Below are 12,063 nucleotides of genomic sequence, written 5' to 3'. Positions count from 1 at the left end.
TTTCCCAAAGTCAACCGCAATCATAAATACATCAGGCAAAATATCTACAGCCAAATGTGTCTGCTTCCGAGTCATTTAGCATCCTCTTAAAAAGAGACCAGCTCATTAAATTTCAAGTTTTTCTGTAACTTGTTCCAGTTAGAGGGAGCAGCAAACTAAAACGCCTCTTCTCCCAGTTCCTTTGGAATAGACAGCAAGAAAAGATCCTGAGACCGAAGATTCTAAGTCCCCTTACTATTTTGTCTGATGTAGGTCAGAAGGTAAGAGCATACCTATAATATGGACTGAAAACCATAATGTGCCCCCAACTAATACCTGTCCCAAAAAAAAACCTTGGTCTGATTGTTGTCGAAGCTAACTGTCTCACATTCACCCATCCTTCTGATTTGCTTTGATGATGTAATAAGATGATGTCTCAACAACAGTCTGAAAAGGTCCAGAGGCCTGTACTACGAATCAAGATCAACGTGCCCTGGATTTATTTCAGTGACCCGGCTTCATCTAACCTAACAACCGCGGTCCCGCATAAGCTGTGTCACGACGGTGGTTAACAACTAGTTCAGTCAACCCAGGGTTTCCCAATCCAGCGACGCGTGCGTTCACATAAAAGAGGCGGGGTTTGCACAGCACGACCAATCGCAAACATCTACCAGAGCCGCATATTTTACATAAGAAGAGCAAACTATAATTCTACATAAATATGAAAAACACACACATGGTTTTACAGGCAAAACGCAATACAGTCGCTGCTTCCTAAAACAGGGAGGAAAGCTGGCAAAAACATAGCCGACGCTGTAAATGCGTGAATCACAACGCTAATCATTATCACTTCCCCATCAGTCAGGACCAAGATCTGACCATAATTACACTTGTGCTTTCCATAAACTGTCGTTGGTTTAGCCTAGTATTTCAGTTGCAACCCTGGCAGTGGTAGGCGATCGTGAGAGAAAATAAAAAATATAAAAACATAATTCAGGGGCGGCCTTTAGTTCACCCAGTAAGAGCCTGCGCCCCATGTAGGCTGAGGCATGAGAAATGACTGGAACTGGGTGCTTCGCGGTTGGCTAGCTTGACAACAAACGCCGCTGTCAGGAGACCGTAAGTGACACACGCAACGACTCAGCAAAAAAGGTGCGTTTCAGAACAACGTGTGGGCCACACCAACATTAAACTTTGATGTCAAGTAAGGGGCCACAAAATATCATCCCGCGGGCCTCAATTGGCCCCCGGGCCCCGAGTTTGAGACCCATGCATTATACACTATATGTGTTTGTGGAGCTCCAACAAAAGGAACAGTTTACATGTTTTCTAGTCTCACATGGCCAGACCTATCTCCACAGCGCTGTGGAGTAAGGTCTGGCTACACCACAGATACATTCTGGGACAGGAGGAAAAATAGCTCTGGGTTCCTTGCATTTCTTTAAACCAATCACAATCGTCTTGGGCGGTGCCAGGCTCCAGAAAACAGAGATGAAGGCTCTGCAAAATGGTATTAGGAAGTAACTTGTTTTGGTGGAACATTTGCACCCCGCGAAAAAAAAGGCAATACAGTAACGTGAGCTATTTAAAATAGCTGGATACATGGTTAAACATGATTTGCTCTTACCAGTATATTGCTGTAGCTATAGCGTTTAGCTTGCTAGCTCGAAGTTTGTTGTTGTTTCCCGAAGAGAACGGAGTTAGACAACGGCAACACACAGGGCCGGGAACATCCCATTATCCTAAAATGAATCGTCATCGATCCAGACTACGTGTTTTCTAAAAACCAGTATTTCCATGGAAGTCATTCCCCCTCCCCCAGAGGAGATAGCCAAGAGCCTTGTTATGGACAACTGAATCTCAACAGAAAAGTTAAAGAGTATGATTAGATATTGTGTTATCATCTCTGAATAGTTAAGAAGTTAACGCTATAGTGTGTAGTTTCTGTCGCCCCCATGAGGAATTCTAAGTAATGACAACAACACTGTCGGCGCGTCCACATGATACAAGCCTTCGTAGATCGCGTATGTTGTATGTTGTATGTTGTATGTTGCTGCGAGCTATTTTTTTCACAATTATTGCCACAGCCCATATAGAACCACAGACAGCAATTATTTTATCAGTTTTAACACTGAAACTATGCGTCAGATTTCATCTTCATATCCAATTTTGAATCCAACCAGGGTTTACATTAGCATTGAGTTTAAATGATCATATGACGCCTCCGTGCTGCTGTCGCCTCCACGCTGCTTTTTGTTTTGATGACGCATGCGGCGGTGCGACACTGGTGGCTGGTGTTGCCAGATTGGGTGTTTTTTCCACTACATATTAAGACTGAATCTCATTTCTCATTTTACCCCTTCCCTTTACCCCTACCCCTTGTCCCTCGAAACCGAGTGGTAAGGGGTAGGGGTGAAAACATACCCCTATGAAATGAGACGCCACTTGGTTACATCATCATCCCTTCCCCTTAGCCCTACCCCTCGATCAAAATGAGTATTGGGACAGCCCTTACTCTCACGTGAACATGGAAAACTAAGGGTAAGAGGTAAGGGGAAGGGGTAAGACAGAGAAATGAGATGCAGCCTTTGGCCTGTTTATGGTGTGTTTTAGCTGGGTTTTCACCTGGAAGGCTCTATAGAAATCTGGCACCCTATTGAATGAAGTTAAACTGAGAGAGCGTGCCGCTCACAGACACCAGAATGAACGAGTTCACAGTAACGTTCATCAGGCATTAATACAGTACGTTCAGTTCACGTTCGCCCCAAACTATTGTTCAATGAACGCGTTCAGGCACAGCACTGCACGTCATTATCTGATAGTGGTACACTACAGAACATTGTCTCTATGTGACATAGAGACAATGACTTCCTCTGACAAATGACATTGGATAGTCGGAAGATGGGTAAAATATGGTAATATTACCAGATACAAACATGAAGAGACACGGAAAGGAAATGAGGCTCACAGATATCTACCATTATTGTTCCTCCAGTCTGTGTCCGCAAAGGCCTCAACACTTTCCGCTGCACCAGGAAATTAGGCAGAAACAGGAGGGGTGGGATTTCTGTGATCGTTGCCACCACCAGAGACCACTAAAGTGAAAAAGAACACAATTAGTCACAGTATATAGAATCCTTTTTTTCTGTGCTATGACTCCATCCCTTATCAGGCAAGACAGCTTTGTTTCATGGAAGACAGAATCAGGAGTGCTCTTTATCGTTCATTTATTTTCTTAACAGACACGCTAACTGAATGACTGTGCATGAGCAAAAAACATTTCATAGTAAGATACATAACCCCACCCCCAGACAATCAGTTCATTGAGAACGGATGTGTCACTGGCATGTAGTTGCAAAAGTTGCAACAAAGCACAGAAAGCCCCCCAAAAAAAGGAGGTACGAACACATTGTGTTTCAATGTGTGCCCACCAGGGTTTGGATATAAAAGGTGTAGAGACTAAAGAAAGAATCTCACGGAAAAAAAAAAGAACAGCAACAGAAGAATGCAAAAAACAGTACTGAGGTACCTCTCTTGAGCCCTACAAGATTTGGTTCTGCATGCAGTAGAGGGGAGAGAGTATAAATACAAAGTCTTTGAACATGATAGAACTACTCAAGGGCGAAAGTTTTGTTTCAACATTGGGGGGGACACATTATAACCGGGGGGACAGGGGATTGGGGGGGGGGGTTGTTCTGGGGACCCCCAGAAAAGTCTGAGCGTCAAATACTTCGTTCCCTGCATTCTGGTGAATTGTTTTTGCAACAATTTCTGCAGCACAAGTAGACACAATTATTGTTTTCCGTCAGATCGTTCGTAGATCTCGACATTTTCGACCGCATTTAAAGGCAGCTTCGTATGTTGCCACTGCAACACGAACGTGTGCTGCGAGGTTAAGATGGTATGGTCCACTATAGGGGTGTCTGAAATCGTTGGGAAAGGAGCCCCTGGACGTACAGCTGTGGCCCTATATATCGATATTATATCGACATCGTGATATGAGACTAGATATCATCTTAGATTTTGGATATCGTGATATCGTAATATGGCGTAAGTGTTGTCTTTTCCTGGTTTTAAAGGCTGCATTACAGTAAAGTGATGTCATTTTCTGAACTTACCAGACTGTTGTTGTTGTTGTCTATTATTTACACTTAGACATTATATCCACATTACTGATGATTATTTATCAAAAATCTCATTGTGTAAATATTTTGTGAAAGCACCAATAGTCAACCCTACAATATCGTTGCTGTATCGAGGTATTTGGTCAAAAATATCGACATATTTATATTTGATATTTTGATATTGATATTTGACTTTCTCCATATCGCCCAGCCCTACCTGGACGGTTAATTCTTCCTCTTTTGGGGAGTGGGTTGTCTTTATTATTTTGTGAGGAGGACAAATCTACCTATTCTAAATATTGGGGGGGGGGGGGACACATATCCCCAACATCCCAGCGAAATCTACGCCTATGGAACTACTGCTATCAGCTTTACTTTTCCTGAAGCAGACACTCCTTTATGAGAGATTTACAACCACATCTCAGTATTTCTATATCAATGACTGTTGCAAGATCAACACGTCCAATGACTGTTGCCACAAACAACTGAACTGTTGTTTGTGGCAATGTGGCAATCAAATGAGCATCCTAATCAACTCCTAGGGCGGATAGATTAAAAGCGCAAAAACTCTTATGGACTCAAAGGACTCTGAGAGGTGCTTTCTTCTGAATATATGCTTGACATGATTGATTAGAATGAGGACCAATTATGTCACCTCCTTGCATTACAATATGAGAAGGAACATGTCAAATAGAAGAAACATTTAGAGAAAATCTGAGAGAAATCCCAGACAACAGACTCTGGTTTGAAGACGATTGTGATCGGTTTAAAGAAATGCCAATAAACCAGAGCACGTTTTTCTCCTGTGCTGGAATGCTGTGTGGACTGTGCCAGACCTTCCTCCACAGCGCTGTGGAGGAAGGTCTGGCAAAGCGAGACTAGGTTGGGAGAGAGAGGAATGTGAAGCAATGCGAGACTATGATTTAAATATCAAATCAATTTAAAATCCTGATGGACCCCTTACCTCCTCAGTACTACTGAGCGATGCGTGTAATACACAGAGATGTACAGAAAGAAGTGTAGAGATGAAGAACGGTAGTGAACACGCCATGCTGTCATAATGAGAGATGCACTAAAGGTTGGAAGTGTTGAGGGGGGGGGGGAGCAACCTTTAATCTGTTGAGGTAGCGTTTGGTGTGAACCACCAGCAGATCCTCTTCAGTAGCTTCACGGGCTTCCATGATGTTTCCATCGGTGATGAAGTGCTCCTCTGAGACAAAAGCATTGTTTGATCAGAGTCCGATAAGTCAAATAGGCGACTAATAATATGATGCTGTTGTTCCATGAAAAACTTGGGATTGTGACATAAATTCTATAAGCTAAGGCCCTGCCCACACAAACACAGGTATTAAAAAATAAGTGATATTTCCTATTGTTGTTTTACACAACCACAGTGTGCTTGTTTAAGCTGCTGCTTGAAGATTTACACATACATAAATGTCTGTTAAGTCACTTTCTATTGCCGTAGGTGGTAACACAATGGTGATTGAGCCTATGGCCCACTGATGAAAGTATTGTAACAATAATATATTTACACTATATTTATTTATATATTTACGCTCCTTGATTATGCGTCACGTTTTCTTAAAAAATGCGATGGAATATGCGGGATATTTATGCAATTTTATGTCCAAATGTTATCGGACTGAAATAATCAAATTGTGATCGTGAAAGGAGTCATTTTGGAAGGGTTGTGACACTCAAAAAAAATGTCTCCACTGATTTACAGAGGTCTCTTTCGCCATGTAAGTCTATGGGGAAAAGTCTTTTTGGGCCCCGTGGCATCACGTGACGGACACGGAAGTTGCAATTCCACTGTTTGGCCACTATGTCAAATGGGTTTCAAAGCTCAGCGCACTTCCTGGTAGGCCTGCACGTTAAATCGTTATAAAATAGAGTCACGATTTAATTTTTAAATGACTTTGATTTATGTATTTTTTTCCCCCTTTAAATTTATTGAAAGCATTTGACAGTACAAATAGAGCCTGAATCAGGGCCATATTTAGTTCAGATAGAGCCTGTATCAGGGCCATATTTAGTTCAGATAGAGCCTGTATCAGGGCCATATTTAGTTCAGATAGAGCCTGTATCAGGGCCATATTTAGTCCAGATAGAGCCTGTATCAGGGCCATATTTAGTCCAGATAGAGCCTGTATCAGGGCCATATTTAGTCCAGATAGAGCCTGTATCAGGGCCATATTTAGTTCAGATAGAGCCTGAATCAGGGCCATATTTAGTTCAGATAGAGCCTGTATCAGGGCCATATTTAGTTCAGATAGAGCCTGTATCAGGGCCATATTTAGTTCAGATAGAGCCTGTATCAGGGCCATATTTAGTTCAGATAGAGCCTGTATCAGGGTCATATTTAGTTCAGATAGAGCCTGTATCAGGGCCATATTTAGTTCAGATAGAGCCTGTATCAGGGCCATATTTAGTCCAGATAGAGCCTGTATCAGGGTCATATTTAGTTCAGATAGAGCCTGTATCAGGGCCATATGTAGTCCAGATAGAGCCTGTATCAGGGCCATATTTAGTCCAGATAGAGCCTGTATCAGGGGCCATATTTAGTCCAGATAGAGCCTGTATCAGGGCCATATTTAGTCCAGATCAGAGCCTGTATCAGGGCCATATTTAGTCCAGATCGAGCCTGTATCAGGGGCCATATTTAGTCCAGATAGAGCCTGTATCAGGGCCATATTTAGTTCAGATAGAGCCTGTATCAGGGCCATATTTAGTTCAGACAGAGCCTGTATCAGGGCCATATGTAGTCCAGATAGAGCCTGTATCAGGGCCATATTTAGTTCAGATAGAGCCTGTATCAGGGCCATATTTAGGCCAGATAGAGCCTGTATCAGGGTCATACTTAGTTCAGATAGAGCCTGTATCAGGGTCATATTTAGTTCAGATAGAGCCTGTATCAGGGCCATATTTAGTTCAGATAGAGCCTGTATCAGGGTCATATTTAGTTCAGATAGAGCCTGTATCAGGGTCATATTTAGTTCAGATAGAGCCTGTATCAGGGCCATATTTAGTTCAGATAGAGCCTGTATCAGGGCCATGTTATATGTCACTATTTTTGGTAGCCTACTGTACTTAAATGGCCTTAAATGTATTTTCTTCATTCATTGAAGCCTCTCTGTTTACAGGCTTGTGATGATGCTCAATGTGCTCTAGGTGCCAAAAAAAAATCTGGTTGGTACTGCCAATTTGTTTTGTTTTGTCATGGTTCATGTGTGCAATACATATTTCACTTCATGAGAAATAAATCGTGGCAGAGAATCGTGATATCAATTCTAAGCTAAAAAATCCTGAATCATATTTTCCCCGAATCGTGCAGGCCTACTTCCTGGGGGCCTGCATTGAGCTGCTTACTGTGGTCACTTGATTAGTACAAAACAAAATGGCGATTGTCGTTAGTTGTAATGCTGACAACATGCATCAGTGGGGCCGTAAAGTGTGCCACAGCTCGCTCCATAGCAACATGATTTTGAACACGATTAAAATGCTACAAAAGGTATGTTTTGAATTTTCGCGTCACATATTAGTCCATTATTACATGTATTAAGATTCTTACATGTAGCTTATTTTTGACTAACATTAGCTGCTGCAGTTTTTTCTTGGAAAACAGAAAGGTTGTTACACGCCAGCCTGGTCTCACAGAATTCCGTGAAATGATCACGAACTGTTAACAGCGTATTACGTGGTGTTTGCACGGAACGTGTGAAAAATCCGTGCAGCCACCACGGAAAACAATGACAATGTAAAGTCAATGAGAAGATGACGTAGCATTAAGAGCGACTACGGTAGCGCTATGTAAGGCCGAAATTTCGCGTAAGGAGGCTGGTTGGGGGGGGGGGGTCAAACACAGGACTTTCACCCAGGAGACCGGGGATCGAAGTTTCCTAACGTCGCTTTCTTCTTTTCTGTCCCGTTCTTCCCACATGTCACGGACCCGTAAGCCCACCAACGACCTTTTCCTGAACTTAAGGGGCCGTGTTTATTTAACGGAATTCTTCCGTGGGCCCATCACGGAATGTTTTGCGATTCCGTGAAACTGCCACAGATTTTGAGTTAAGGGGCCGTGTTCATTTCACGGAATTCTGTGAGATCAGGTTGTACACGCTGTTACAAAAAAGAAAAACAGCCTCTGAGTTTGAATCTAACACGGATGGGTCATTAAAATCGATTACACAACAGGTTCCTTTGCATGGTTTTGTAAATATGCTGGTTTAATCTGCAGAAGCAGCCACTTTTTCTCTAGGTTATTGCAAAGGTGAATACAAAAAAAGTCCAAGGTTTTTCCTCTTTCAGCAGAAGCTCAGTTCTTTATTTGCACTCTTATCTTCTGAATGTTTTGTGAATTAATTAAGCCGTGTACGACACTTTCTATAGCAAAGTCAATCCATGGTGCACAATGCATGTTTTGGCAATAACTTTGTGTGAAGTCGTGCCAGTTAGCCAGCGACTGTTTTCCGCTCGGCCTTGAAACCCTTGCTGGGCCTCATCTACTGTACCTGCACAGACTCCCACAGGGAGTTTTCTCTAATTATCTGTGCTCCATTGCTCTGCCTTTCCCCTACTCAAGCAGCTATATCTCACCTCTCCACTCTCTCCTCCTTGTTCTCTACGTCTCTTTGCTTCTTTGATCAACTCTTCCCATCTGCCAATGTGTTTCTCATTCTCTTACCTTTCAAGAAGTGAATGACTTTTCCCCACTTCCCTGCATCAAATGGATGGAGCTTTTCAAGGCCCATGAAGGTGATGTTGTAGTCTGGGTGGTAGACAATGGGAAGACATGTTCGAGGGATGCTGGTGTACAATTCAGTATGGTGAGAGCTGAAAAAAAGAAAGTAAAAAAGGTGTTTAATACAACACTGCTGCATTACATTTATTGTTATTAATGATTTCCCCATTGGCTTAAAGTGTAACTTCTTGTTTTTTTTCCCTATGTTTTTGTAACTGATGGTAACAACAATTAAAATGTGTAAACAAAAAATGAAATTAGTCCATTATGAAAAAAGCTACAATGTTTTTCCGTCCACAAAAAGTGCTTGTTTTTACCACTGACATGCTCACATTGTTATTCTAAGTGTCTAGCAACATTATGGAAAGGATCCCTAAAGAGATAGACCTTTTTGTTTAATTAAGAGTGAGATCCTTTTTGTTTAACATGAAACAGCCCCAAAATCACTGTCGCCAAACCCACATGGCTCCGTTTAAATAAACAGTAATTTTATGATCGTAAAACACACTTCATTCAAAGTTGACAGAAACAGAATAAAACTATCAAAAGCCGTCTTGGTTTGTCTTTTCACTGTTCCAACAATCACCACTCTGGTTTGGTTGTAATAAACCCTTAATTCACCCATTTACATGTGAAAATTTGCTGGCTCTATACACGCTAAAAGTACTATTTATGGAGTTTGGTGAGTTTGGCTATGGTCATTTCTGAGCTGTTTCATGTAATCAAAAAGGATTGTACCCTTTAACAAAAAGCTCTATCTCTGTAGGGATCCTTTCCATAATGTTGTCAGACACTTAGAACAATAATCCAAGCCTGTCAGTGGCAAAATCTGCACCATTAGTGGACGGAAACTGATGATGCACATTTGCCCTGTATGGTTACTGTACATTGCAGCCCTGTTTGCAGCTGCAGGGTACAGCGTTCTCGCTCAATACTGAATCAAGTTTTTTGTTAACATTAGTCACTAAGACACAAACGCATGGGAAAATAGGGTCCAGGTTAAAAAATACCAAAATTACCCTTTAATAAGTATTCTTGGAACTGTCATGCTGTTAGTTTGTGCTGCTCACCTCCTCTTCCCTTCATTATCTTCTTTGCGAGACATGTTTGTCAGGCATTGCTACTTTCACCTGTGTGTGTAAAGAATACCAATGGACAATGCAATTCATTCACCTGTAACTACTAACTGTAACTCTCAAAACATGAATAATTCGGATTAAAAATCACAACGTTTCACAATTCTTTAATCTAGCAATTTAGTTTGTAAAAAGTACATTCTATCAACGTTAAATGTTACTGCACAAGAAAGAATGGGGGACAACAAACTACATGAAGCAAGTCATATCTCGCGCATGCGCAGTGACAGATATACATTTACAGAGACGCAACGACACACGGAAACGTGTGAATCGAGTCGACAGTGACACACACACACACACACACACAGCCTCCGAACATGTGTGTGCAGGTCTATAATGAGTTGTCCCAGCTCATTTTAGCTAACGTTAGCTACTGTGTGGACTGTTTCAAAGGACAGAAACTAGCAACAGCCGATGTGTCACCTGCCACTGTGTATGTGGAGTAACGCTGGTCACTGGTCACCGCCAACAGCTCCTGGAACTAAATAACCTCCGTTACTGGAGACGTTCAGTGTTTGTCCTTTTGATTTAGCTTCGGTTATTTGTAAGTAGGCAGCGGAAAGAAAGAAAACGTCTTTTCTTCACAGTGTTGCTCTGACACAACCTTATTACGTCCTGCTCCACTGCTACGTAGAATACGTACTGCACGTAAGAATGTGCTCGAGTTCCGTCCGTTACGTTGTTACCGCACACGTACATTTAAAGCAGAATAAACATGAACTCCAAAAAGCTTTCACTTTCTTTCTTTCTTTCACTATCTATATCTTACTATCTTGTCCCGTTCTTCGTAATGTATGCTTACTCTGTTGCTGATATGCCGGACGTTAGACAAAAGGCTTTATTTTGATCCTGCTCAATGTACATTTAGTTTCAATCAGAATCATCTTTATTGGCCAGGTTTGCATAAACAAACAAGGAATTTGACTCTGGTTACCCTCAAAGTGCAACACTCACTGAACATAAAATAAAAACAGAAAGGACAGTAAGAAATATATATAAAAAATACTGTTAAGTATACGGTATAACAATACAATAGAATTTACAAATTTACAAAAAATATACAATAACAATTGAAGGGAGGGAAGGAATAGTGCAATATCAGTATAGTCAGATTTAAGATTGAAATATAAATATAGTGCAAGGCAGTTCAGTGCAATGGTAATATATTAATAACAATATTGTAATTTAAATATACATGAGGTAGATGAGCAGAACAGTGTCGATTGACTTTGTTCAGTGTAAGGGTGGGGGCTATTTCTGAGCGTTCAACAGAGTGACTGCATGGGGAAAGAAGATGTCTTTGTGTCGGCTGGTTTTGGCGAACAGTGCCCTGTATCTCCTACCAGAGGGAAGGAGAGTGAGGGGTCTGCAGAGATTTTTTTCTGACCCTGGACCGGTACAGGTCCTGGATGGCTGAGATGGTCAGCTCCAATGATCCTCTCTGCAGCCCTAATTGTCCGTTGCAGTCTGGCCCTGTCCCGTTTGGTGGCTGACCCAAATCAGGCAGTGATGGAGATGCAGATGACAGACTGGATGATGGCTAAGTAGAAAGTGGTCAGCAGCTCCCTAGGCAGATTAAACTTCCTTAAATGTCACAGAAAGTATTCCTCTGCTGGGCCTTTTTCTGGACAGAGTCAATGTGGGGAGACCATTTTAGGTCCTGTGAAATGGTTGATCCCAGGAACCTAAAGGAATCCACAGTGGACATTGTGTCATTCTGGATGGTGAGGGGGGGGGACTTCTCCTAAAGTCCACTGTCATCTCCACAGTCTTTTTGGGGTTTAACTCCAGGTGGTTCTGACTGCACCGTTGGACCAGCTGTTCCACCTCCTGTCTGTAAGCAGACTCATTACCATCCAGGATCAAACCAATGACGGTGGTGTCATCTGCAAACTTCAGGAGTTTTACAGACGGGTTCTTTGAGATGCAGTCATTAGTGTAGAGGGAGAAGAGCAGCGGGGAGAGGACACACCCCTGTGGGGCGCCAGTGCTGATGGACCGGGTTTTGGATGCCATGCTCCCCAGTGCAGATAAAACTTTAACTTTTATATATTTATATAGCACATTTCATGCAAGC

At 42.1% G+C, this 12,063-nt stretch overlaps 1 protein-coding gene across 5 annotated transcripts in view; it reads right to left on the bottom strand.

Moving 5' to 3' along the window:
* Positions 1-10,630, bottom strand: part of hdac11 (histone deacetylase 11) — a 28,902-nt gene extending 18,272 nt beyond the window's left edge. For 2 of the 5 annotated variants that reach the window (XM_078247666.1, XM_078247668.1), the window contains exons 1-5: positions 10,410-10,630; positions 9,918-9,977; positions 8,791-8,939; positions 5,213-5,313; positions 2,958-3,074 (exon numbers count right to left, since the gene is read on the bottom strand). In XM_078247666.1, the coding sequence (XP_078103792.1) occupies positions 2,958-3,074; positions 5,213-5,313; positions 8,791-8,939; positions 9,918-9,952 (402 nt within the window). In that variant the 5' untranslated portion in view covers positions 9,953-9,977; positions 10,410-10,630. The other 3 variants (XM_078247667.1, XM_078247669.1, XM_078247670.1) reach the window with 3 other exon arrangements.
* Positions 10,631-12,063: the final 1,433 nt, after the last annotated feature.

This window comes from Sander vitreus, chromosome 4 (genome assembly GCF_031162955.1).
Source record: "Sander vitreus isolate 19-12246 chromosome 4, sanVit1, whole genome shotgun sequence".
Classification (NCBI taxonomy): domain Eukaryota; kingdom Metazoa; phylum Chordata; class Actinopteri; order Perciformes; family Percidae; genus Sander; species Sander vitreus.
Note: the sequence above shows the minus strand (reverse complement) of the source record. Positions and strands in the feature narration are given on the sequence as shown.